This window comes from Colletotrichum phormii, assembly GCF_030913505.1.
Source record: "Colletotrichum phormii strain CBS 102054 chromosome Unknown BDP81scaffold_40, whole genome shotgun sequence".
In the NCBI taxonomy this organism is placed as follows: Eukaryota; Fungi; Ascomycota; class Sordariomycetes; order Glomerellales; family Glomerellaceae; genus Colletotrichum; species Colletotrichum phormii.
Window position 1 is genome coordinate 225,916 of NW_026851482.1, and position 26,917 is coordinate 252,832.

The 26,917-nt window shown below is 50.8% G+C and overlaps 7 protein-coding genes across 7 annotated transcripts; 5 read left to right on the forward strand and 2 right to left on the reverse strand.

The window, feature by feature from the left end:
* Positions 1-6,694: 6,694 nt before the first annotated feature.
* BDP81DRAFT_335332 (TAM domain methyltransferase) lies at positions 6,695-7,719 on the forward strand (the record flags this gene model as incomplete). The annotated part of the gene is made up of 6 exons (XM_060585844.1): positions 6,695-6,731; positions 6,800-6,822; positions 6,876-6,913; positions 6,971-7,108; positions 7,183-7,602; positions 7,656-7,719. 6 exons carry the CDS (start codon positions 6,695-6,697, stop codon positions 7,717-7,719), a joined length of 720 nt encoding a protein of 239 aa, XP_060438036.1.
* A 1,109-nt stretch (positions 7,720-8,828) lies between these two features.
* On the forward strand, positions 8,829-10,474 carry BDP81DRAFT_335405 (uncharacterized protein; the record flags this gene model as incomplete). Its single annotated transcript, XM_060585850.1, has 2 exons — positions 8,829-8,881; positions 9,004-10,474. 2 exons carry the CDS (start codon positions 8,829-8,831, stop codon positions 10,472-10,474), a joined length of 1,524 nt encoding a protein of 507 aa, XP_060438037.1.
* A 1,175-nt stretch (positions 10,475-11,649) lies between these two features.
* BDP81DRAFT_168906 (tannase and feruloyl esterase-domain-containing protein) lies at positions 11,650-12,470 on the forward strand (the record flags this gene model as incomplete). The annotated part of the gene is made up of 3 exons (XM_060582140.1): positions 11,650-12,202; positions 12,258-12,394; positions 12,444-12,470. Coding segments are annotated over 2 exons (654 nt in total), but the record flags the coding sequence as incomplete, so codon positions are not given.
* Positions 12,471-15,298: 2,828 nt separating this feature from the next.
* BDP81DRAFT_335325 (Tannase/feruloyl esterase) lies at positions 15,299-16,390 on the forward strand (the record flags this gene model as incomplete). The annotated part of the gene is made up of 1 exon (XM_060585843.1): positions 15,299-16,390. The coding sequence occupies one exon, from the start codon at positions 15,299-15,301 to the stop codon at positions 16,388-16,390; it is 1,092 nt and encodes a 363-aa protein (XP_060438039.1).
* A 1,874-nt stretch (positions 16,391-18,264) lies between these two features.
* On the reverse strand, positions 18,265-19,832 carry BDP81DRAFT_455744 (uncharacterized protein; the record flags this gene model as incomplete). Its single annotated transcript, XM_060593091.1, has 5 exons — positions 18,265-18,739; positions 18,832-19,208; positions 19,298-19,362; positions 19,566-19,725; positions 19,827-19,832. 5 exons carry the CDS (start codon positions 19,830-19,832, stop codon positions 18,265-18,267), a joined length of 1,083 nt encoding a protein of 360 aa, XP_060438040.1.
* A 1,955-nt stretch (positions 19,833-21,787) lies between these two features.
* Positions 21,788-22,393, forward strand: BDP81DRAFT_277426 (uncharacterized protein; the record flags this gene model as incomplete). The annotated part of the gene is made up of 1 exon (XM_060582979.1): positions 21,788-22,393. A coding segment is annotated over one exon (606 nt), but the record flags the coding sequence as incomplete, so codon positions are not given.
* Positions 22,394-22,830: 437 nt separating this feature from the next.
* On the reverse strand, positions 22,831-24,921 carry BDP81DRAFT_168938 (uncharacterized protein). Its single transcript, XM_060582141.1, has 2 exons — positions 24,450-24,921; positions 22,831-24,396 (listed from the first exon to the last, which is right to left on the reverse strand). Exons 1-2 carry the CDS (start codon positions 24,465-24,467, stop codon positions 22,936-22,938), a joined length of 1,479 nt encoding a protein of 492 aa, XP_060438042.1. The 5' UTR covers positions 24,468-24,921; the 3' UTR covers positions 22,831-22,935.
* Between the last annotated feature and the right edge of the window lie 1,996 nt (positions 24,922-26,917).

The following is a 26,917-nucleotide window of genomic DNA, read 5'->3' on the forward strand; positions in this document are numbered from 1 at the left end:
ACTATGGAACAAGTCACGTGACGATAAGGAAAGTGAGCACACGATAAGGTGATTACAGTGATCACCCAAAGTGAGCACACGATAAGGTGATCACAGTGATCACCCAAAGTGAGCGCTCACCAGTATCCACTTAGTGATCACCAACGAACATGGTGACCAGGCAACAAAGGATATGTTCAGGATCAGGACTTGTATATAGGATGGACTCGAGCCGGGCTCTAGGACAGACTTCCCATAGCTTCTTCAGCAATTAACTTCGTATCAGGATTAACATCCGCTTTCAGCTACTACCTTGACAAGACTACGATTGATCACCGAAGCCTTACCTGCCCTTACGATTGACAGACATAGTTTCCTTGAAACTATTCCACGACTACGATTACTGTTACCAGTTCCGCAGCCTCAACTTCTGCAAACTACCCCTACGACTAGCTGGCCGTAACAATTATAACCTCTAATTGTTATAGGAGGCCTCGTACGAAGCAGCCTAGTAACTACAAATAGGTTTTTATTATTTAAGGCATATATGCGGATGGCTGGGCGCTACCTCCGTACGTTATTATTAGGGAATTGATATACCGGCGTCGACCTTACACCGGCGTCGCTGTTCGACCTTTTGATTGGCTCAAAAAAACAATACCTCCCCATAAAGGCGGTGAGGGTGACTGCACTAACATGCCTATTCCTGCCCTCTTCTCTAACCTAAGCTCTGATTTGAGATTTCTAAAAGTACGTATTACAGCCTACTTATACCCCATGTTTGTAAATCTCAAATAGTAACTATATAACCCCTCGAAAGCCCTATTACCTAACTACCTTTTGCAACGTGGTTGCAAAGATTTATCGTCACTATAGACCATTTCCCACTGACTCCGTTTCCTCCGAACACTACGCTGCATCGGCCGTCCACTTGCATGATTCCCTGTTGTCCTCCCCTTACTAAGAACACTAGACTGGCTCCTTGTTTGTCGCTGGGATGAGCTTGATATCTGGCTTTGACTTGGCTGACTTGTCTCTTGTGTAAGCCTAGCTAGCGTCGACTTATTCTTGCTCCTAGGTGGGCGGCCTCGCTTCTTATTATTTGCGCCTTGGCTGCTGTAGGTAGTGCGGGCTTGTCTGGCTGACTGGCCCTCTGTAGGTAAGGCTAGTTGTGATGGGATAGGCTGCACTGTGTTCTTTGGCCTGCCGCGGAGGGATGTAACAATCTTAGGGTCAAGGATCCGGCGGTATGGATCTGAGGAAGACGTCTCTCGAAGACGCCACCGAGGGTGTACCTCCCATTTACTAAAAGTAGCTGAATCTAACTTTTTGGAGTAGATCTTATGGTAGTATGGGATACCTAGCTTAATTGAAATAGTGTAGTCTGGACTACAGTCTCCAAGGGGAGCTGGGAATGGCCTCGTGCCAGATGGCATTGCTTTCTTTGCTAGCCGGTATTGCTTCCCAATTAATGTAAGATACTTCGAGGGAAGTATCGTTCGAAGTTCGCCTAGGTACTTAAAGCGAGTACCTATATACTCCCGGCCTGTAAGTACTTTATCCTTAGCATAAGCTTGCCTGAAGCGTATCTCCTGGTTACTAATCATGTCCTGTATAACATTAATAAGTCGATATAGGTGACTAAGACTATTTAAGAGATAACCCTTAATGTTGTTATTACTTGACTTAGTGTTAGAGGTAACGCGAATACTAAAGTTCTGGTATTTTCGGATAGAGTAGCGGGCCTACTGTGCTCTTAAAGGTAGGTATGTTGTGTAGAGGTACTGGAGGATTGGGCGTTGGTCGTTAAACTCTTTATAGAGCTTGGTCTAGGCTTTCTTAAAAGCGTGCTTAGTCTTAGCAAAAACAACAAGCTTCCACATCATAAGGACCCTACGATACGTATGAGGGGGGGCTTATTAATAGATGTGTTGATATAGGCCTCATCCTTATCACTTAGCGTGGCTATTGCTTGTATTGGTAGCTGATATCCCTCGTTATTAGACCTACTGTTGTTACTGCTATAGCTGCGGTCCTTAACCCACTTCTGCTTAGCCCTGAGCATAACGTTAGAATTGATGTGGTGGATGTAGAGTTGTTGCTGAACGTCTGGGAACTGCTCATTCAGTGCAGCCTTCATCTGCTTGTCGTAGTCTGTAATAATAACAGTGGGGTAACGGACTGAGTGTTGGTCCATGAGTTGGCGGATCCCTGCTGAGAGAAACTGGAAACCCTCTAGTCTCTCGTTGTCGATAAGGCCAAACGCAGCGTTGTAAACAGATCCAAGTGTTACGGCCAGCTAGTCGTAGGGGTAGTTTGCAGAAGTTGAGGCTGCGGAACTGGTAACAGTAATCGTAGTGGGGGATAGCTTCAGGGAAGCTATGTCTGTCAATCGTAAGGGTCTGTAAGGCTTCGGTGATCAACCGTAGTCTTGTCAAGGTAGTAGCTGAAAGCGGATGTTAATCCTGATACGAAGTTAATTGCTGAAGAGCTATGGAAAGTCTGTCCTAGAGTCCGGCTCGAGTCCATCCTATATACAAGTCCTGGTCCTGAACATATCCCTTGTCAATGATCAGTTCCTCTGATCGGGTGAGCGCTCATTGTTTCTGTTGGGCAGCGATTATCAGGTAGGGGGTCAATGGGATGTATTGATGAGTATGAAGAACGAGTGGCTATGGGAATATCCCGACTATCTATATAGTGAGTGGAAGACCCTTTATACTGGCATATCCTTGGCAAACTTAGTCATGCTTGTGTAAGACCATATTGTTTCATAGGCATAGTGTGACAATCGTTGTAACGAGTGTACTGGGATGGGCCTGACAGTTTCGCATGAGCGCTCATGGCCCCACCATGGTCGCTCATGGCTTATCTTATCATCACGTGACTTGTACCATAGTTCTTCCGTTCCGTGAGAGGGTGCCTAGTGTCCCTTGTCTCCTGCATATGTGGTGTGTTGTAACCGCCGCGAGCCTGCGGGGCAGGCCCTGTTCTTGGTCATGCAAATTGGGTCGTAACAACTAGATATATTATAAATATACCGTTACGAAGGTTATATTGCCGTATATAATCAAGCTCGACATGCCGGGTGCTATATATTTACGATTCTATATCGACGTACTAAAGTATACTAGCGATAACCTTTTATTTAAATAAGCGATAGACGATAGCCCGCTGCCTCTAGTCCTAGATAATAAAGGTAAAGAGGTTTAGGTACTCGAGAGTATTAATATAGCTACCTAGAAGCGTCGAGGACAATAGCGCTAATAAAGTGTTACGACCCAACATGCATGACCAAGACCAGGGCCTGCCCCGCAGGCTTACGGCGGCTACGACACGCCATATGTGCAGACACAGGAGTCACCCCAACGGAACGGAAGAACTATGGACAAGTCATGTGATGATAAGAAAGGACCGACAGACGATAAGCGGTCCATGATATGGACCGACAGGATAAAGGCGGTCCACCCCTGTAGGACCGACAACACGATGTCGGTCCCAACCACAAAGGAACTGTTCAGATAGTACACGGGACTTGTATATAAGGATGGTGTCGCAAAAACGACGCCGTTAATTGCGGGCAGCAATTAACGCCATATATACCCTACGACACACCCCCTCAGATCCTAGCCCTGTGGAAGGGTAGGGGTCTGTACGCTTTTACCCGTGGCCGCTCTGGGCTTGTTGGGTGGCACTTGGGCTCTTTTAGACCTGATTAGGCGGCAAAACTGCCTACCCGAGCGGGAATTGAAGCTGAGGCTTTAGATGTGGGTACGCGTCAAAGCTACACTTTAGACGGTTGTGCTACCGGTAGAACACTGGGCTCATAACTGTCGCAAAAACGACGCCGTTAATTGCGGGCAGCAATTAACGCCATATATACCCTACGACAGATGGACTCTAGCTGGGCTCTAGGACAGACTTTCCATAGCTCTTCAGCAATTAACTTCGTATCAGGATTAACATCCGCTTTCAGCTACTACCTTGACAAGACTACGATTGATCACCGAAGCCTTACCTTATCTTACGATTGACAGACATAGCTTCCCTGAAGCTATCCCCCACTACGATTACTGTTACCAGTTCCGCAGCCTCAATTTCTGCAAACTACCCCTACGACTAGCTGGCCGTAACATATATGCGAACCCTTATAATTCCTCCTTTTCCTCCTCATCTTAGAATAGTCAATCGACGGCACCTCTACGTTGAACAAGCCTAGAGGTCAGCTCCTTACATGATAGACTCGAGCCGGGCTCTAAGATAGACTTTTTATAGCTTCTTCAGTAATTAACTTCGTATTAGATATTATAATCGCTTTTAACTATCTTCCCTAAGAACCTCTTTAATAAGACTATAATTAATTACCGAAGCCTTACCTACCTTACGACGTACAGATACAACCTACTTAAGACTACTCAACGAAGTATAATAATCATCCGATTATTATATCCAATTATTACTATTATCAGTCCCATAGCCTCAAATTCTGCAAATATACTGTTACGAGCAGGACAAGGCAACCAACTGTGGCACAAAGCAAAAGCTTCGATAATGATGACTCCGGCATCATTGTCCCTTATTCTGCATTATATAGCTACGCGCCCACAGTGACAAGTTGCGGCGGGCGTAACATATACCTCACTACGACTAGCTGGCCGTAACATTTCCTTACTCCTTCTCCTTCCTTGAAGGCTTTACACCTTTCTCCTCAATACTCTCTTATTTTATTTCTATTTAATTATATATAAGAACTATAGCTAAACCCTTATGAGCGTACGTTTGCCCAGAACTTGCGTCGCTTTTCTTATGCACTGTTTTCTAGAGAATGAGTTCCCTCTTGGACCTCGACGTCTGTGATACACGTCACAAATAATACAGTTCACTAATAACACCCCCTTCCCAGGGGGATAAGGGAGCCCCGATACACCAGACATTCACTCAACCCATAATTGAGACGATTCCCTGGTTTGACTTCTAGTCGTACTCATATCGTCGGAGAGATTCTCAAGCCATCAAGCTGTTACGGGCTGGACCCGATTAGTGGATCCCGGCTAAGGCCCGGATTCTGCCACGACTTACCGCGCCGATTCTGCAAGGGTCCTACTTGAACGTTTTTCCTCTGCAGAATCCCCACTCCAAATCTCTCCTCTTCAGCTTAGATTCTATATACCGAAATCACCCCTACGTGGCCTCACGAGGGCTGGGCTCTTAATACAAGCTATCTATTGCCTGCTCATGAAGATCCTGATTGGAGAAGGTGTCCTGTGAGATTAGAGGAGACGAAATACCTGTGATTATATTTTTTGATATAGATCGAGGTTATCTTTGGCACTTCGATAACAAGAGTTGATATCCAGTGCGGGAAGCAGGTAATTAGCCAGCAGACTCGTAGAATCATTGCAGGCCGAAGAAAGACTCCGTCAACAGTCCACTGTTGGCAGAAAGAATTGAGCCTTAGGAATTGGCCGAAACCCTAAGGTTGGCAATGGTTGTTTCATCGCTGTTGCGAAAGAGATGATCGATTCCGACTGTAGACTTTCACGAGGTTAAAGGCCGGACTACGGAGGTTGCATGAAGTTGTCGTGCAATGGGGGTGACGGGTTACCAATAGCAGATGCGGGCATCCGGCCGCGGTGGGGCATAACCCCGGTATGGATAGGAGCTCGCGATATCGAATCAGTGAATTGTTTGCTGCTCGCCAAGGTCAATAAATGAGCCAAAGTCGCTAGTCTATCCGTGTCATCCCACCAATTGGCAGCGGCCGTGTTACAACCAACTGAGCTTTGCACTCATGATACGCTCTTTGGGGATATTTCTCCTTGCCAACGACAGAGCCATGTTGCCCCGCAGCTGTGCCGCAACGATTGCTAAGCGAGACAGGCTGATGGGATCGACAAGGTCGTATTTAAAGAGGCCACGTTCCACATGATCGGGAGCGATTCAGTGAGGGGTTGATCTTGACTTTGGAAAATCACCGTTCACTCGAGCTTTGACTAGTGCTGTATAGATTCCCAGTCGCTCATGAGTCAGGACTTCTTAGAAGCGCCGAAAGCCACCGAATCCTGATATTTTGGTAGTACCAAAATCATGCAGGAGCCTCAGAATGTAAGGAGAATGAAACGACAAATATTATTTGGGGAATCATTACTGGGGCTGTATACTGACGAGATTTCGGAGGAGTAGCCAGTCACACCAGCGGATGACCCGAGTTCGGAATATGGTTCGGAATATGGAGATGAGGTAAGTCTCGCAGTTGCGTTGCATTGACAATGATTCAGGGGCTAATCATTGTTCGCTATCTCTGTTAGTATTCCGAACATTCGTCACTAGCCTCTCTGAGATCGAGTATCCTCGACCACCAAGCTGAGAATGGACGGACGTATCATTCCATGAGCTCCGGAAGTAGGTATCCACTGTATCATCGAAGTTACTCAAGAGTATAGACTGACACTTTGAACAGAATATAGTTTTCCCAACGATGAGGTGAGCAGCGGTTTGACCCTGGACCTTTTGCTGTTCTAACACAATTTGGCTGCAGCCAGAGAGTGACCGTCTCGGTAAGCGGCTGCTTTGTCTTTGTGGCTTTAAATGCGAACCGTTCGAGGGTGACTAACCAGTGATGACGGTAGATCTGCAACATCGAATCTGGCTGCTGCTGCTCAAAGAACAGTTAGCTCTGTCCCCTGCGCATAGGACCGCGAAACGGGTGTTGGACATGGGAACGGGAACGGGAATCTGGGCCATTGATTTCGGTAGGTTGGGCGCGCTTATTCAGTGAAATCGCGGTTCCCGGTTTCAAACTACTGACACGCATCTTCAGCGGATAAATTTCCGCATGCAGAGGTACGAGAACAAACTTTCGACGCAAATGGAGGATGTATTTTGACACTGGACAGGTTATTGGTGTCGACTTGAGCCCGATTCAACCTGAGTGGTGCGACTAACGTTCTTAAAAACAATTACGATAGCAATTTGCTGATCATCAGCGTAGGGCGCCTCCGAACTGCGTTTTCGAGGTTGACGATCTGGAAATGCCATGGACCTGGACTGAGCCCTTTGACTTCATCTACTGCAGAAGCATGGATGGCGCACTCGCAAATAAGGAAAGGATGATTAAGAAAATCTACAAGTAAGACAACACTCACTACCCAACGAACCGGTGTTTGCACTTTTGCTCAACATCGCACCTTTCTTATGTATTAGTGGCTTGACTCCAGGAGGTCATCTTGAAGTCGCTGGACTCGAATTGCCACCTGGTTGCGACGACGATTCGGTCCCAAAGGACTCTGACTTGTGGAAGTGGCACAAGCTGCTGCAAGAAGCCGCGATAAAGATCGGGCGGCCGCTGGAGAGTCTGGCCCACAATAAGGCGGACCTGGAGGAGGCCGGCTTCATCAACATCGTCCGTAAAGACTACAAGCTGCCTCTCAACACCTGGCCCCAAGATCCCCATCTGAAGAATTTAGGGCAGTGGCAGTTTGTCAACCTCAACATGGGCCTCGAGGGACTGTCTCTCGCCCTTCTCACCCGTGTGCTGGAATGGTCCAGGGAAGAAGTTCTCGCTCTGTGTGCGGGCGTTCGGAGGGATTTGAAGGACAAGAGGATGCACGCTTACTGGAAGATGTAAGTTTCCGCCTCGACTTTTCGCCATCGGTTGTTCATGCTAATAATCTCAGTCACGTTGTTTATGCGCAAAAGCCCGAGGATGCTCCCGATTCTGAACACTCCTCGGAAGATTGATGGGGGTGGGAGCAATTTGAGGCCAAACAGGAGATTATTCAGATTAGTGCATTCAGATTAGTACATAAAACCTTCGTCAATGTTATGATCAGAGCTTGGCTATATATGGCCCGTCATTCCACCCTGCTGGCGAGAGGCATCCGCCCGTTTGACCCGAAATGTGGATGAAAATACTTGGACTCCATGCTTGCATAATTCCACCATAGCTCTGTGACCCATTCGATCGAAGACGTGTCGTCAAAACTAACTAGATACTACATCCCACCGGTACCCGGCATCCGGACGAGAGAAGACAGCCGCACCCGTCCCCGAACAGCGGCATCAAAGGTAGATCGGCGCGGTGCGCGGTAGGGCCGATACCCACATTCCGGCAGTGACCCGACGTGTGGAGGCACTATCCGTAGGGTAAACTTAAAGCGGGCTTGGCAACCTTTACCTTAAGCTAAGCCTCGGGTTCGGGTTAGTCGGTGTTACGACAGGGATAGGAGGCCGTCTCCCGTCCCCGCAGAGCTCTCTATCTGATCCCAACCCCGAACTTCCCCTTTTGCACACGCACACTTACGCGTCTCACTGGCTGAAGGGCTCGCATCAGCCCCATAAGAGAGAGATCTTTTTTGCCTCTGTTCTCCATCGTGACTGGGGCCGCACAGGATTTTCTTAACTGTTTCCACCATACCATCCAGACAGCCAGCCAGCCAGCCAAGCCCAGGCCAAGCCAAGCCCGCCCAAAACGACCTTTCGTCTCTACTCCGTAATCCATTTGCCTTTACCTTTTACTCCGTATCCCCGTCTCTATCCGTACCTTATTCTTTCTCCTCGCTCTGGCCCCGTTCTGACTGATTTCTTGTTCATCTGAGCTCAGCTAGTGCCAAGGTATCCGCGTATTGCCAACCAAACACACACACACATACACGCGCTCTCACAGGCTCACACATACATACCCTCGTCTGCTGTCATCGTTTAATTGTCGGTGAGACAGCGACGCCATTAAAACATACCTTCTGACTTTGCCCCACTTTGTTAGAGGAAAACAAACAACGGGAACGGCAGATAACTACGGATAATCGAACGCTAGAGCTCATCGCCATCTCGCATACTACTACCACAACATGCCGCCCCGGAAGGGTAGTCCCAAGGTGAAGACGGGATGCCGGACATGCAAGTGGGTTTGTCTTTCCCTCAGTGGCTTGCTGGAATCAGATCCTTCGAAACCTTTATCTTATCCCTCAAATGGCAAAAAAGCTTGCTTAGGCCTTGGCTGACTCTGGGATGATAACTAACTAGGGCTCGAAAGGTTAAGTGCGACGAGACTAAGCCTAAATGCATGCGATGCACATCGAGTGGCCGGCAGTGCGCTGGCTACGAGCCGACGCTCGAACACGGCCTATCATGGTATCGGCCTCAGCAGCTGACCGCTCACGACCAACGTGAGGGCAGAGCCTTCCAGTTCTTTTCTCACATGATCGGGCCCGTCCTCTCGGGTCCGATGGACACGTACTTTTGGACGCACCTGGTTGTACAGTTTAGCCACTTTGAGCCCGCTGTACGTCATGCCGTCTTGGCCATCAGCTCCCTGTACGAAGATTTCCACGACGGCGCCCGCGTCACGAGACAGAAGCCCGGAAACGACTTTGCGCTGAGTCACTACAGCGCGGCTATCCAGAGAATCAAATCCGCGCAAGACGAGCAGCTCGTGTTGCTGGTGTGTATCCTCTTCATCTGCATCGAATATCTCCAGGGCGACGTCGAGGCCGCGCTCCGGCACTGCAAACACGGCATCATGATCCTAAACCGGGTGGGCTGCTCCTCGTGGGCACACGACTATCTTATGCCAATATTTCGGCGGTTGAGCTTTGCCTCCTTCTTCTTGGGGATGAAACCCTCCGCTGACGCTGCAGTGCCGGGTCTGTTGGGACTCGAAGTTCCGATACCGGACAAGATCGAGAGTTTGGGGGAAGCACAGAGCGCGATTGACGACTTGATGATCCACGCCATCCGGTTTGTGTCTGGCGAACCAACGGCTTTCGAGCGGCAGGATCTCGAGACACGATTAGGCCAGTTCCACGAGAAGCTTACCGAATTTGACGACTCTTTACCAGAGTCAGAATCGGCGGCAAAGGTTGCGATATGCAGCATGTTGATGAGATTTGAAATGGCCAAGATACAGATAGATACGATTGGTGGCAAGACGGAAACGAGATTCGACAAACATATCGAGGGTTTCCGCAGAACCATAGAGCTGGCAAGGCGAGCGTCACATTTGAGGAAGACGTATCCCGACGATCGGCCGCACGCCAGCTTCACGTTCGAGAGCGGTTTCCTGTCACCAATGTCCTTCGTTTCCAACAAATGCCGAGACCTGAAGTTGAGGCTGGAAGCATTGGATTACATGGTTGAGCTCTCCGCGCCGAAAGAAGGATTCACGGATGTTGGCACATTATACAGGATCGGGCGCCGAAGTATCGAGGTCGAGCACGGGATATCGTTGAACGACGGCACCATTGAAAAGGACCCCGTCGCGCTCGCCAAGTTCTCTTTCCCACCTGAGGAGAACAGAATGTTTGCCGCACCAATAGATCACGAGTTGTACGTGATCAAGAATGAGGATGGAACAACCACGTACCGGAGAAATGTATCATTTTTGATGAGGAACGCCGAGGGAACGGTCAATTCCAGGCAGGAGTACATCACGGATCAGATATCGGGACAGGTATCGCAAAATGTACCATGTATGAGGTGTGCAAAGTCAATGTAGCACTACTACGATAACGAATTAGATTCCCATTTGCTCTTCTTGGCAAGCCTGCAACTACTGGCCCAAGGAACAAACATGAACAAGGAACTTTGAGACTTGCATGCGTTTCCCGCGTTGGATCTAGGTAACATACACCTTCGGCATCCCGCATACCCCCTGGAGAGCTCCATAACCAGATCTGAGTCTATTTGACAGTGTCCCCATATGCTAAGATCGGTCAACGATCCACCAGAGGCATGCTTGTGAGGTGATTCTAGGTTTGGGTAGTTCTCGCCTAAGGTATTCCCCAGATTCGGTGCTTGCGTTTTTGAGCATGATTAGAGTATGAATCAACTTACGCGTGAAACACGCCGAGATTTTGGCCGAGCCAAAACTGCCTCGTTCGGAGATCAGACTCGTGCGAGCTTCGCCCTCCTGATGATGAACCAAGAGACTAGAAGAATACCACCTCCCCTTTAGAAACATCCCCCTTCGTGACACCTTCTGCAATGTCATCATCCGCCGTGGCCTAGCTGCCGGGAGGCTGGTGCCGCAGCTCCAGTCCAAAAGTGGCGATGGGGGTGATCCGAACGCCGCTAAAGCGGCACTTGCGCCGTGCCACACGTTCACAACACCCTCCTCCAAGCCTCCGGTCTTGCTCCACTGTGGGGCAAGACCGAGAGGAATAAAAGCCGGGCGATCGCCGGCTCGCTTTTGCTCCACGGCACTCCGGCCTTCGCCTCCCTACCAATGCGGCCTTTCCATCTTTTTGCTGCACAAGTTCAGCGTCGTACTGCCGTTTCGACCGACGCTCAAATTGACGAGATTCCAGGAGCGAAGCACTATGGACAACTCCGGGAAGATGGAAGGGAAGCTCGGCTTTTCCGTACGGCAGAGGGGACGAAAAGGGGCCCATCTAACAAACAATGGTCATATATCATGAAGGGAAGTTCCCCATAGAAGGCCCAACATGCGGTCGAAATCACGGGCACGCTCAATTCTATCTCTTGTCGTGGGTAAAGAAAGAGAATACGTTCCTTACTTAGAACGCTCGTCAACATGCCTTCCCCTATCTGGGCCCTCGCGGCCGCAGCCGCCCCGGCCTTCGTCAACGCCGCAACCCTCGCCGACGTCTGTACGACCACCCACGCGCAAGAGGCTCTCCCCGCGAGCGGCTTCATTCCCAGGATCACCATCGACGCGTCCTCTGTCGTGACCTCGGTCGTCAGCAACGCCTCCGTCTCCTCCGAGTGGTATCCCTCTGCCACCATCGAGTACTGCAACGTCACCTTTGCCTACTCCCACGACGGCCTCGCGGCGACAAAGTCCACGTAACATACTGGGTGCCCTCTCCCGACGCCTTCCAGAACCGCTACGTCTCGACTGGCGGCGGTGGCCTGGCCATCAACTCTGGAAGCCAGTACATTCCTACCGGAATCATTGTTGGTGCCGTCTCTGGTATCACTGATGGCGGCTTTGGAGACTTCAACACGCAATGGGATGCTGTCTTCCTCGCGGCCAACGGTACTGTGAACTGGCAGTCCGTTTACATGTTTGGATACCAGGCGCACAACGAGCTGGCGACGCTGGGCAAGGAGTTCACCAAGAAGTTCTACAGTGTTGCCGCGGACCAGAAGACCTACTCCCACTACCAAGGTTGCTCTGAGGGCGGCCGCGAGGGATGGAGTCAGGCTCAGCGTTTTGCGGACCAATTTGACGGTCTTACCATTGGCGCTCCTGCTTTCAGATGTAAGTCACAATACCAAGGGCTTCAGTTGATGTACGATGCTAACAAACGCCAAAGATGGACAGCAGCAGGTAAACCACTTGACGGCCAACGTCATGGAACAAACCCGAAACCAGCGCAGCCGCCAAAGCAACGCCAACAACGCAAAGTCCAACTAAGTCAAGCAAATGAAGCTATTCAGACCACCCAAATAAGTAAGCCAACCCCCCCGATTTGGGTTGGTTGATTTGACTCATGACTAAGGTACTCTGACCAATGAGCGTGCTGCATTTCAGTCTCCCTCTGTCACATACCTCACCCTCCATACTTCACCTACCAGCCTCTTCATCCCTTTACTGATTGGTGATTTCTTTCCTTGACCTTCGCTAACAATATAAGGCGTCGTTTTTCCCATTCATCTGGCTATATTTCTATCATCAGCTTCATCCAACTTTACCTTCCCAGCTCTCTACCATACATATAATTAAGGTAATATTTCCTTCTGTCTACTATACAGTCTACTAATGAGGCTATTCGTAGATGTCAGAGCCTCTCACTGCGACTGCCCTTACCAGATTAAGACAGCTACAAGCTAGGGTCTCAGACCAAGTTACCGCCAGTCGCGCCGTCACCCTCCCTTCGAATCCCTCCATCTCCGACCTTCAACCTATCATATGGGGGAATCGGCGATTCGTTGTTGAGGAGCAGCTGGCCCGTAAGGGTGGAAGAGGCCGTACAACTTGGGTACGGGCTTATGGAGTCTTCCTTATCGAACTCACACGCAACAACGAAGCTGGGCAAGCCTATTGGTGTTGCTATCGATGCGACGAAAAGGGGCGGCCTGAATTCTTCTCTGCAGTCGCCACCAGCTCTGCTCAGGAGCATCTACGTCGGTAAGTCTTTATTGTCGTGAAGCTATTCATAACTTACTAATCTTATAAAGGGTTCATCATATTAGCCCTTGTGACCCCATTGATGGGCATAGGGATGACCCCTCTTCCGACGAGACAGCCACACCACCCCCTTCACAACGTCCCCGCCTCACTACCTCGAGTATCCCTCGATCGAAGGTTGCTGTTATTAGGGATCTCGCCCTTGCTACGATTGTTGGTCAAGACCTTCCTTTCAACCACTTCGATGATACCTTCCTCCAGCGCCTACTTCGCTTCCACAACGTCGATCTATTCTCTCAGGTGCCATGGGGTAAAACTTCAATGGCTGACTACCTTGAGACTGTATGGAGTCGAGGCAGAGCAACAGTTAAGGCTGAGCTCCGCAATGCCTCTACAAGGATTCATCTCTCCTTTGACCTATGGACATCGCCGAATATTTATGCTTTTATGGCTATCACTGCTCACTTCCTTGACTCAAAAGGGAAGCATCAATCGCGCCTCCTCGCCTTCACTCAGCAACAAGGAAACCGCTCTGGTGTCAACCTTGCGACCACCCTTGAAAATACTGTGAGGGATTGGGGCTTAGTCAACCGTATTGGAGTGGTGATCTGCGATAACGCTACGAATAATGACACTTGCTTGGCCTCCTTCTACCCACGGATCAACCCTAGGATGACTTCACGTGACTGCAAAGCATATCGAATGCGTTGCTACGGTCACATCCTCAATCTTGTGGCCAAGTCCCTCCTCTTCGGCAGCGACTTTGAGACCTTTGAGGCTGAGTCGGAATTCTACCAGACAGTCCATCGCGATGAGGAAGATCTCAAACTTTGGAGGAAGACTGGGCCTGTGGGCAAGCTTCGGAACATCGTGAGATTCATCCGCGCCTCTCCACAACGGTCAGAACGCTTTAAGAAGATCGCAAAGGAGGTTGATAGCGGTTCTGATTACTGTCTCTTCACCAGAAGCTCGTCAGAGCTACAGTTAATCCTTAACAACGATACCAGGTGGAATTCAACCTACTTAATGATCGAGAGGGCAGTTGAGAAGAGGCATGAGATCCGGGCTTACCTTTCAGGTCTCAACGACGAGGAGGCCTCCCTCCAAATTCCTACCTCTGATCACTGAACGGATGAGGATTGGCTTGTTCTCGTTGAGGTTAAGAGCCTCCTAGAGCCCCTCTTTTTCCAGACAAAACGAACGGAGGGATGGGGCAAGGGAGACGGTCATGGACGCCTTTGGGAGGTGATTACTGGCATGGAATACATCCTTGAACACCTTGAGGAGTGGAAGAATTACTATAATCATGAGATTGCTCCTATTGTTGTACAGGAGGACGAGGAAGAGGAGGAAGATGAGGAGGAGGAGGACCGGCAACTCTCTACTCGCAACAGTCGCAGTCTGAGGTCGTCAGCTCGACGGCCCTTCAACGAGAGCTCTCTTCCGGATCACGTGGAGGTTGACTGGGCCCGGCGAAGGGCTGAAGCCACTTCGCAGTTCCGTCGCCTCCGGAAGGGGTACCAGGCGAATCTTCGGACCTCTATTGAGCTGGTTTGGCAGAAGCTGAACAAGTATTACTCAGCACTTGCTGAGTCACCCCTCTTTGCTGCTTCAATTATTCTCCACCCCTACTTTGGTTTCGATTACCTTAAGGAAGTATGGGGTAGAGATGGCCAAGAGGCATGGGTACGGAGTGCAGAAAAGGGGCTGGAGCGCTTCTTCAATAAGTGGTATCAGAACGACGATGTGTCAGTCTCATCACTAGCCTCCTCGTCAGCCCCATCTTCACACGAGGACAGCCACTTCAGACAGTGGCTGAGAAGTCGTCGCAGTCAGGAAGCAAGGGCGACGTCTGACGAGCTTAACTCATACCTCAGGCAAGCCCCAGAGGAGACGGATGACCCTGCGCGATGGTGGCTAGACCGTCAGGCTCAGTACCCTCGGTTGAGTAAATTAGCCCTTGACGTCTTTGCGATCCCAGCTATGGCGTCAGACTGTGAGCGAGCCTTCAGTGCAGCGAAATTAACGCTGACGTCGCAGAGGCTCTCGATGAAGCCAGAGAGTATAGAGCGACTACAACTGACGAAGAACTGGCTGAAGAGAGGGGTTCTACCTGTGTCAGGGATCGATGGATTCCTAGTTCATCCGTGATATCTAGAGAGACCTGTGAATAGCTTCAATTATTTCCTAATCAGGCAATACAAGCAGTCACGTGCCTTTGATTTGATGGATTTATCAACAAGGCCAAATAAGCAAGGATTTAGCGGCGATGAGGCAAATCAACAAATATTAGGGCCGATTTGCTTTGTTTGCTTTGGCGGCTGCGCTGCCCGAAACTACTTCCCTCCCACATGCGAACTCGAAAAGATCCTTAACATGACCATCGCCGCTTGCGATCCCCTCGATGGAAAAGCCGACGGCGTCATTGCCCGCTCTGACCTCTGCAAGAACACCTTTGACTTCAACACCACCGTCAGTCAAGCATACTCCTGCCCCGCCAAGGCTGCCAGCACCGGCCCTGGTTTCCCCACCCCGGCAAGCCCGGCCCAGAACGGCACCGTCACCGCCGACGCCGCCGCCCTGGTGAAGGAATACTACGACGGTCTCCACGACTCCACGGGCAAGCGCGTCTACCTCAACTACCAACCCGGTTCAGCCTTCTCCGAGGCCACTGCTTCCTTTGACGAGGCGACGCAGACCTGGGACCTGAGCATCTCCAGCCTCGGCGGCGAATGGGTAGCGCGCTACCTCCAGCTTCGTGACACCAGCGACCTCGGCAACCTCGCCAACGTCACCGCCGATACCCTCCGCGACTGGATGCTCTACGGCATGAACAAGTACGCCGACTCGTTGCAGACGACGCACCCGGACCTCAGCGGTATCCAGTCCGCCGGCGGCAAGATTCTTCACATCCACGGCGAGCAGGACGATTCTATCCCCGCCGCCTCGTCTGTGCACTACTACGAGTCTGTGAGGAGCATCATGTTCCCTGGTCAGAGCTTCAACGACAGTGGTGCCGCGATGGACGAGTTCTACAGGCTGTACCTCGTTCCCGGCGGCGCCCACTGCGGTGTCAACTCGAACCAGCCCGGTGGTGGATGGCCCCAGACTACGCTGCAGACTGTCATCGAGTGGGTTGAGAAGGATACCGCACCTGCGACTCTGAACAACACCGGCGTCGGTATCGACACGCTCTGCCGCTGGCCCATGCGGCCTTTGTGGTCTAACGACGGTGCCTCGTTCGATTGTATTTACGACCAGGCTTCTATTGACAGCTGGATGTACACTTTCGATGCCTTCAAGATGCCCGTCTACTAATCGGCTATTAGTCGATCTTTGACCAGGCTACTCCCCTGCTTGAGGCTCTAGTCTTTACGGGCTCGACAGCGAATATTCGCTGGCTTGGGGGAGGAGAGGCATATTTTGTACAAAGCTTAAGAAGTATTCATGTACATACTTGTTGTTTCTTAGAGACTAGCACATAGCCGACTAATATTGTCTACCTACCCAGTAGTGTCATTCAAAATCAAAGTTCCCGCACTGACGATACGACTTCTCTAAAATACTTAAAGTGAAGGAAGAAAGCTAAATCCAGTGTCCTGAATCATCGTCGGTCAAGGTGTAAACATTAGGCACCCCCAACATTGCCATCCATCCTAACTATTATTAAGTACTATTTCTCTCCAACCTCCTTCGCTTCTGTTGGGCAGCGATTATCAGGTAGGGGGTCAATGGGATGTATTGATGAGTATGAAGAACGAGTGGTTATGGGAATATCCCGACTATCTATATAGTGAGTGGAAGACCCTTTATACTGGCATATCCTTGGCAAACTTAGTCATGCTTGTGTAAGACCATATTGTTTCATAGGCATAGTGTGACAATCGTTGTAACGAGTGTACTGGGATGGGCCTGACAGCTTCATTTCACAATGTTTTTTCAATATGAATCTCATGCCATTCTGATTTCGCATCCGGTTTCTATTCCATCCTTCTGAATAGTCCCAGGGCATAGCTCTCTAAACCTCTCACAACCATACACCCGAGACTATCCGGATGCAGTCGGCCTTGCGAACGGTGATACTCTTCGCCCCCGAAATCCCGAACTTCGCCGATGCGACTCGACAAACTCTGTCACTCTGAAAAATTGTCTACTAGAAATGAGAAAACCTAGCTTAGATAGAGATCTACGGTCTCCGCAAACATTGGACCACACCGAATACCGTGACACGGACGGTTATGGCGGCACGAAACACTAACTACCCTAGCCAGGCCTAGGAAAGGAGACGTAAGAATAAGGCCTATGTAATAGTGGACTGCGGCGTGGAAAAAGCTATATACATCGGAGTCAATCCAGAGTCCACCTGTGCACCCGTGGGATCGCGCTTGGACTTGGAAAGCACCGCAGGCGTCATTGTCATGAGTCCTAGTCTGTGAGATGCTCTGTAGGACATGGCGGCTTGGGTCGCGTATCGCGATGCCAGTTGAGTTGACACCTTAAGACACACTCTAGCACAGACCTTGATTAGTCAAGTGAAGCTTGTATCAAATCTTCAGCGAGTAAATCAGCGCCTGTACTCCCGAGGATCGTCGGCGATCTCGATAGAACTAATGGCATCCTAGATCCTGTCCTAGGAAGATCCTTGCACCGGCAAACGATGATCGTAGATTCCCCGTTCGTCTGAAGGAGCTTTCAACAGGGAGATGGAACGTTGGAGAAGAGAGGGTAGCAACAGCTTTGACTTCAATCGGTCTTTCATAATGTTCTTGAAATGCTTCTATGAGAGTCGTTCGAGAGACTCTCGATTAGCCTCTTGCTCTCTAACGACGCCTTCATCATGGTTGCTGACGCCATTCATCAAGGACACGCTTGACTTCGCAAAGCAGCTCATGAATCCGGTGGCTGGCCTAATCACAGCGCATTTGAACTTCTCGTTACTACCTGCAACTCCCAAAACCCTCGGCAACTATGTTGCGACCATTGCCGTGATCGCAACTGTCGCAAACGTCACCACTATAGAGATGCGAGTTACGGTAACGTGCAGCGCAAGAGTAATGGGGAGTCGCACAGTAATGGCCTTATCACTAACAGTCATATCCCCCCTTACGCTCCTGGTAAGCTATTTATGAGGGAATATTTCATTATCATTTCATAAGTAGATATCGCAAAAAACGTCACAAAGGGGATATCACTCAAGCTCTCCCACCATCCTTGGTCGTCTCCTCCACAATAGACCACTTCGTTTCAATCGTAATCGCCTGCGCATTCCTTGGCAGCCTCTGCGTCGACTCCGTCTCCGAAATATCATCCTCATCCGTCCCGTTCGACCGCCTCAACTCCCCTCTCCCGATAACCGTCGTCGTGAAGTGCACATCGTTCTTGCCGTACATCATCTCGAGCGGAATGCCGTTGGTCAAGTCCTCCACCAGATGCTCGTGCTTGCACGACTGGCTGTTGCCGCCCAGCCGCGAGACGTACTCGTCCGTCTCGAAGCGGCGGTGCTTCCAAAAGTCCCAAAGCGGGAGGAGCATCGGGAGAGAGTTGCAGATGGTGAGGTTCGTTTCGAGGACCGTAAGGAAGGGTGCGACGGGCATGTTGCGGACGACTTGTGCTAAGCTGTAAACGTCCATCATGATGCGGAGTCTAACGATGGAGGCGATGATGGCACTATATCGTAAAATGTTAGACACCAGCTTTGATCCATTTATAGCACGGCTTTATCGACCGGCCGAGCTCGATAGAGGGGAACCATAACTCACATGAGATTCAACAAAAACACTCCACTAAGCCCCCACTGCGTCGACACGCTGACCTTCTTCAGGCTCCAAATCGTGTACAGCGGCACCAGCATGATGACAGTGTTGGTGATGCAGTTGAACAGCCCCGTCGAGAGGATGCTCGCCTCGTGTTCGCGGCAAATGTCCGGGTTCGTGGCCTGCCATTTGCCATTGCTGATGTGGCAGACCAGCAGGGTCTGGAGGATGTTGTCAACGCCCCATAGGATGACGATGAGGAATGTCATCTTGGTCGCCAGGCGCATGGCCGAGCTTGTGAAGACGCGGAGGTAGAAGAAGAGGACGCTGAGCTTCGTTGTCAGGCTGACAAAGCCGAAAATTGTGTCGGATGGGAGGAAGAGCTATAATTTCGCCACCATTGTTAGCAACTTTGAACACTTAAATGCCCAATATCTCATGGCAAGTGAGGTTGAACTGATAGACAACTCACAGAATCCAAAAACCTCCAGTTCGCCTCGACCTGCGAAAGCTCATATCCAAGACCAGCTGATGTCCCTGCAGCCAAGTATCAGCAAAACACATCCTCAAAACAACCAATCTCGAAGCCCTCATGGCCCAGTTCAGGAGCATGCTTACAAAGGCCTTGTATCACCAACAAGGCGATCCCTTGGGGAACAGCCAACAGCGTAAAGTAGTCATCCCATCCCAGCCTAGACCCCCCCAGCACACGAGAGACGACCCGCAGCGCAACCACAAACCCGTTATAAAGCCACCACCGAGTTGGCAATCAAATACGCCGAAGCCAGTGGCACAATAGGTATCTTGGTGTACTGCATGTGGGGAGAATTCCTCCGTCGTCGTCGGGATGTCGAAAAGGCGATCACGCATCGTCGGCCTGGTGAAGCTTTTCCTGGTGACCTTGGCGGAGTGCACCGAGCCGGGGGGGGAAAAGAGAACGAAACGAAAAGAAAGAAAAGACTTCCGAGAGATTGGGAGGGGCAGAGGGAAAGAGGACATACAGCCATGTTTAAACTCGAGATACTCCTCGCTTCTGGCTCACTTAAACCCGCTCTATCGCTCTCTCTCTTTCGCTCGCTTTTCCAACAAGCAGCCAAACAGGGATAAGGTCACATTGAGTTTCAACGCATGGGAAAACGCGCCTACGATTTTCGCTCGAACGGGCAATGACTCGCACTGGGGCGTGATTGTTCCCCCCCTCCCCCTGATCTCGCTTCCCCCGGGCTATATAGTGGGCACCTGACGATGCTGACTCGACTTGTTGACGAAAGGACCAGACATATCGTCGAGACTTGCCCAAAGACTGAAGAGAGAGAAACCCACGATGCTAGGAACGCAGTAGCCCGCACATCCACAACTCCGACGTAGGCGGCTTTCCCATTCGCCTCGCTTTCTGAGCCTTGTCTCCTTGTTCCCTCCCCTGGACTAGCGTTGTCCGGGGCCCTTCGCTAATACCGACAATGTCCATACCTAGACTCGCGAGACACGCCAGACTTTCCAACATCGAATCACATAAATCTTGCTGCCCCCTTGTTCGTCACATACCGGGGCACGCCAACGCTTTACAAGTTTGCTCCTAGTGAAGTTGCATCTGTCAAGGTCGCTTAGGTCTTGGTAAAGCCGCCCCTGGTACGGAAACCTATGCGGCATACCGGGATAGTTAAGAATTTTGGCTCTCAACGCGGCACTTGATTGCTGCGCATCCAAACCCAAGAGAGGCGAACTGCGGGATGTGGTGGATCTTCCCGGATGTCACACGTGGGCGCAAAGTTGCAATCGGAACCTTCGACCATTAAGCGTCGAGAAGGAGTACCCGTTCGGATACACACATTCGAATGCTAAGGACATGGGAGATAGTCTTGAAGGAGTTGCTTTCAGAGCTATCGCTAAAGATGAGTACGTAATTCTTTCCCGAACAAAGTCGAAACCCGGGCGAGTAAACTACAGATCGCGAGTCAAGCCTCGGAAGCGGCACGTCGATCGACAGCAATCTCACCAAAGACACAAGACCTCAAGTGTCCGCGGATCCTCACCTGAATGTGGGAATTTTTAAACTCCATCCTACGGGATGCCGCAGGAAATGATTAGATGCCTGAGCGCTGAGGTGAGCCCAGCTGCTTGGTCCCAAAGAGCAAATTCAATTCAGTTGCGGATACCATTATCACCAGTGAGCAACCCCCCACTCTGACCCTTGCTAATAGGGCGCTAGTTGGTTGCAAAATAGAATGGCTGCGCTATTAAGGTTAATTACGTCTAACAACCTAGGGGCTTCGAGCGGGTCTGGCTTTCGTCAACACTAATAACCAGCGTTCGCTCGCCTTGCCTAAACCGGATAGAGAGTGCCGGAGATGGACCAACGTCCTTCCTCTTCAAGTTACATGACGATAAGGTTTGAAGGTGCGTTGCAATCGGGAGACTACAGAGAGAATCCTAGTATTGAAGAACTAGAGAGACTGACTTTGATTGGGGATAACTAGTTTGACAAGTTGTTGTAAAAAGACAATGGCATTTGACGAGTTCTTTGACGAGACCCAGGCTCGGTAACTAAGCTTTGTGTGTGTTCTCTCTTTGTTGACGCAACGATTGCAAAGAGCGCATAATTCCTCTAACAATGGGTTTACCTATTCTTGGCGTAGGTTGCGTCGCCAAAGAGCACACAACAGAGTAGATGTGCTGAACAACCTGGAGCAGTAGAGCTATTCAACTTGAGGAAGCAAAGAAAGCCATGGGACTAGAGCCTGTGTACAAGAAAGCCATCAATTTCTATTGTTTATAAAAGACCAGATGTATCCAATTGTCTGAACTTTTCGTCAACCTTAGCTCCTCGCACTCATCAGGTAGTCGAATACTAGATGCCTAATTTGAGCAGCAACTCGCAAGGTAAGAGACACAACCCCATCACCAAACTAACATCCTCTTTAGACAACCATCAAGATCAATCATGTCCTCACCACTAACACCACCAACGCCATCCTCCAGCTTCCCTCCCCGAGGTATAACAGCCTACACCTCAACCTCAGGTCCAATCCACGCTCTCAGCCTCGAATTCCTCAACCACCTCCGTGCCCGCCCAGACTACGAATCCTGCATGCCTACCCTGACCTCCCCCGAACTCGCAACAGATTGGGACGCCCACTACCTCCTCTCAAACCCCTACCAAAATCCACCGACACCCGACTCCATAGCTAACCCCCTTCGGGTCTCCCAGACCGAAATCCACACAACATGGGACTCATATAAACTCGCCGCCATGATTAGACGAACCCATCAAGACCTAAACATCCTCAGACACACGATTGGGGAAGTTCGTAGGGAGACGTACGACGTAGACCGCGTCCTCGACGACGCGCAGCGAAAGCAGAATGGGGGCCGATACCCGGATTTCTGGACGAGTTCTTCCTCCTTCTCTTCCAGAAGTGCATGGGATAGCGATGACTATCGTCATCATCGGGTAATGTCCACTAGGGACATTACCCCTTCCTGGGAGCACAGGGTCCACCCAGCATGGGACGTATACAAGCTCTGCGAGGTCTTTTCCAGTGTCCAGGCTGACATCGGGAAACTTGTAGGTCGACTTGCTGATGCGGAGACAGAATTGCGTCGCAAAGTGTTACTACTTGACAGAGTGTCATAAAGGCGTCGGGCGTGATGAGTCCAGAGCAGGTAGGTTCTCTATCGAAGAGACAAGGGAGGTAAGCTTCAAAATTTAAGAGTGGCGATAGTAGTGACCAAGTTACCTCAAAGGGGCATCGATTTAAGCACAGATTCAGGGACGGCAGAGCTGCTTAGGTAGGGAGCATGAGTAGAGAACAATTTAAATTTGCTAGGCTTCCCGTCCATGAGACAGAAGCTGGCCTCATACGCCTTAATACTGGCCAACCATGGTATCTATGTGCCCTGAGCAAAATGTGGTATCATAATCTCGTGTGACCTGAGCAAAGTAACTCCGTGAGCTTTTCCATCCGATGAATCATGATTCCTGTTAATATCCCGGATACCATTTGTAACGGTGCCTAGCCATGTCGCTCTTCATCATTAGACATGCTCGGGCCGCTTCGTTCCAGTAACGCCAACCAAATGCCACCTTCTCAAATCAGTCGGGCATCTCCTTCAATCACTATCATCCGACGACGATGAACCCGCATCCCAGTCCATATCGAGGAGGTCCAAGATACTAGGATGGGGTTCACCGCAACAAGGACAGATACCAAGCTCGTCATCGTCGCCCATCATGTCCTCAATGTCCTCCATGGGATAGCCACTACTGCGGCAGAACTCAGTCCACTGGCGGTCGTCGTCACTGCTATGATCACGGGACTTGGGAACTTTCTTCCAGATCGTCAAATCCCGGCGACTGGGTGCAGACTTGGGATGACCTGGCTCTCGAGGAGCAGGAGGCATGATAGGCTCAGTGGGATGGGTGTGGAGTTCCGGATCAGAGTCAGAGTCATCATCCTCATCATCAGAATACCCAACAGGCGGGTACAGTTCAGGGAAATCCGATCCCTTCTTTTCCCTTACCGTCTTCCAAGCCCGAACAACACGCGCGCAGCTCGAGATGCCCGGCAGAGGCTTCAGGGAGTTCTTGACTTGAACAAATGAAGGCAAGCCAGCAAGGAAGAGGCCCTCGTCCCGCAGGAGCCCAGTAAGCTCTGCGGTGACCTTGCTACCAGAATCGTCTATCGGAAGACCGGTGACTTGCAACTCGTTCAGAGAGCATCCGAGTTCGTGGGATGCGATATCGTGCATGTCGCTGCCAGGCATGGGGAGAAAGTCGTCGAGGAAGTTTACTAAGTCAATTCTGAGCGAGTCAAGACCGGGGAGCAGCTTGGGGCGAACCAGCTTCCTGTCATGCTTGGGATCGAAGGGAGGGCGGAGAGCACGCAGGAAATCCGTCACTTGACCCCAGGTGTAGGCGCGGAAGCCGCCACGGGCATAGCTTCGTTCCTTCACTCGAGGAATCGTCCGCAGTATGATATCGCTCTTGAGGGAGGGGTGGTAGGATCGCTCGAGCTTGTGTTTTCGCTTCTTATCGTCGTAGAACTGAGCGACGATGCGAAAGTTGACATGCTTGATGTCCTTTCGGAATCCAAAGTCCAACTCGGCAAAGTTCTTGACAGCTTGCGGAGTTGTGAAGGTGAAAGTGTTCTGGCTCCAGAACATGCGGCTGCCTTCGTCGTGCATCGCCTTGCATGTCGCCAAAAAATGGATGGCGACTTGATTACCGCGGCTTTTCTCCTCGGCCGTGAGGTTCTCGCGCGTGAGTTTCGACAAAGGGTCGATAATCGTGTCCTTCGAAGTCATTGAGTAGTTGAGAATGCGCAGCAGGACTTCTGTCGGAATGTATGGAAAGGAGCGAGTTCCTGAGGAAAGAGCTTGCTTCCGCCTGGCACCACTCTTGAGGTTCTGGTAGTTGGCGGATATAGGGGACCAAGAGATGCCATTTTCTCGGAGCAGCTTCTTCAGTTTCGCATTTTCCTCGGCGAGAGCCTTATTCGAGGACCTGAGAGGTTGGTTGTAGTAGGCTTTGGCCTGATCCTCCACATCACGGCACTCCCATGGGATGATCTCCTGCTTGTTGGTTAGCGTGCAACAAAAGAGTAGAAAATAACAGATAAACACACCGATTCTCGGTGCGCCATGGTGATAAGTTGAGCTGCAGAGCCAGGCGATGTTGCGAATTAGGAGGATTCGTCGGCCTCGCGAAAGGTACGAATCAGTCGTGACCAGTCGAGGCAGATTATGTTAGTGAACTCGAAAAGTTACTGCGTCGGTTCGGAATTGGTCAATTCTCGTTGCTGGACGAGTGGATAATGTGCAGAACTTTAGGTCCAGGCAAAATCGTCGATCAAGGCTCGAAGAGACAACACCACTAATTAGGCGGGTTGAACCTTGACGTTGGCGACGCAGGGTACAGCAGTTGATCGGGGTGAGTTGAGCGACCCTTCGATGCGACCCGCGAATGGAGAAAAAATGAAAAGTGAAACGAAGGTTTGAAGGAAAGAAAGAGATGTGGTTCGGGCGTTCGTCCTGACGTTATGGGAGGGGCCGAAATAAAAGTCAGAATGACGAGAGTCAGCTAAGCCGACAACCGGATGTCGGTCGGGTGAAGAAATTGGCGGGAATGGTGAGTAAGGAAGAAATTCCCAAGCGGCCGAGTCGTGGTTGATAAGTCGGCAGTGACGGATGACGATGTCCTGATGAGGGAGTCCTGGCCGTGGTCGGGTCGGGCTGTCGAGTCGTTGAAGAGGTTAATCACTAGCGTATCCCGTCGAAAGGTGATAAAAGCTCGCAGCTGAGTCGAGTCGGGAATTGTCCGTCGATTTTATGCGTCGTCAACTGGCCCGCGCGGGTTCGCTTAATTCGGAGAGGCCTCGGGGCCTAGGAGGATAAAGGCAGACTGAAGTGAATCACTCTATCTGTGCCTGATGTCGTTCATCAGTGAAGAATGGATTGTGCGTAGGTGAAGGAAGGAGGGAAAAGGGGCGGGGGAGGGTTGATGTTGAAGGGAGCAATCACGAGGAAAAAAAAAAAGGGTAAGAGATGAGAGATGACGAGGGGGGGTAATGTGAAGCGACGCCGCTGGGAGAGGTGGCAGATCTGCGCGTGGGCGAGGGAAAGTGGACGGGACGGGGATGAGGCAGGTGAGGACTGGACTCTTTTGGTCAGTGGTGGAGTGCGGGTGGGCGACGACCAGTGGCAGCAAGAAGCGCCGACCTTTTTTTTTTGTTCTTCTTTCCCTCTCCGCTTGGCTACGGTGAATGGTGGATTGTCTGCCTTCCAGGTCGTGCTTACCTTATTACCTACTAAGGTGAGGTAGGGAAGGTGCCTGCTCCCACGTTCGGCAGGCAAGCGACGTTGCGCCGTCTCAGACTCTTCAGCTTTGACGGTGCCGATGTCCGCCGAAACCCCGACGTGAGCTTCTTTGCAGGAAGGCACGCCGCAGACCGCATCTGCTTCTTTCCTGCCAGGCGAGTACCTCACCTAATCTTCAGACCACGGGACTGACTTGACTGCCTGCAGGCACTGGGTTCGGGGAGCAATCGTTCGATGTGAGATACGTGTCTTAGACTCTTAATTCCCCAGGCAGGTAGTCACTGCGGAGAAACGAGGTTGAGGTGGGATGGGGTTGCAATGCTGGCACCTGCTGTAGGCGAATATGTTTAACCACGGCAGGAGTTGTTGCATCTGACGAGGGAAAGTGCTGAACGGAACGGGAACGGTTGTATCTTTCCTGGACGGGAGACACACACAGCAACTGCCACGACACACGAGACACTGGGCGAGGCAATTGGCTGGCAGAAGTGTGGATTAGTGGGGCGTTCTGCGACTGCCCGGCGATTACTCGCAGATTGGATGCATTAATTGCAGATTTCCATGAGCAGTTGGATGGACAAGATGACGATGCTTTTTTGGAAGATGAGGGAAAGAACCACAGAACGAAGCAGCGATGGGAAGGAACGGTAAGGGCAGGGGGGGCATGGCGTGCACAGGGGTAGATAGATACCTTAGGTAGGTGGTAGGTAGCTTCCGAATCTGCTCTGGGCTCTTGGAGTCAATTGCAGTTGGGTGGAAACTCTAAAGGTCAGACGTTCAGCAATCGAAGATGAGAATCGCTTCTTTGGTGGAATCATCCCCGCCGAACAGCTATTGGATGGATGTGCTTTATCAATCTGTTCAAACCCAGCCCACTGAAAGAACAAGCGCCTAACGTGAGCAAACGTGGCTGTCTAGGTTTCCATCTCGACCTAATGTATGTCTTGGATTGATCCCGATCTGGACTTACACCGCAAGACCAAACGAGGGCAGCCGCAGTCTGCAGTGCAGCATACGAGGTATCATGCAATATCCCATATGAAAGTAAACAGAGTGCATTCATGAGATGACTACCCACCTTACGCGAAGGTGCGGTGCGTTATGCAAGGCAAGAGGTAGGTGTCGAACGAATTTTCCGTGCCTAGGTACTCACATAAGGAGGCAAGTACGGATACCCCGTTGTAGCTTCCCGAGCCGCATCGCGATCGCTGTTTGGTGGCAGCATCGGGCCCGTCAGTCACGACATGGTGAGAGTTGCCGACAGTCTGATCCTCTA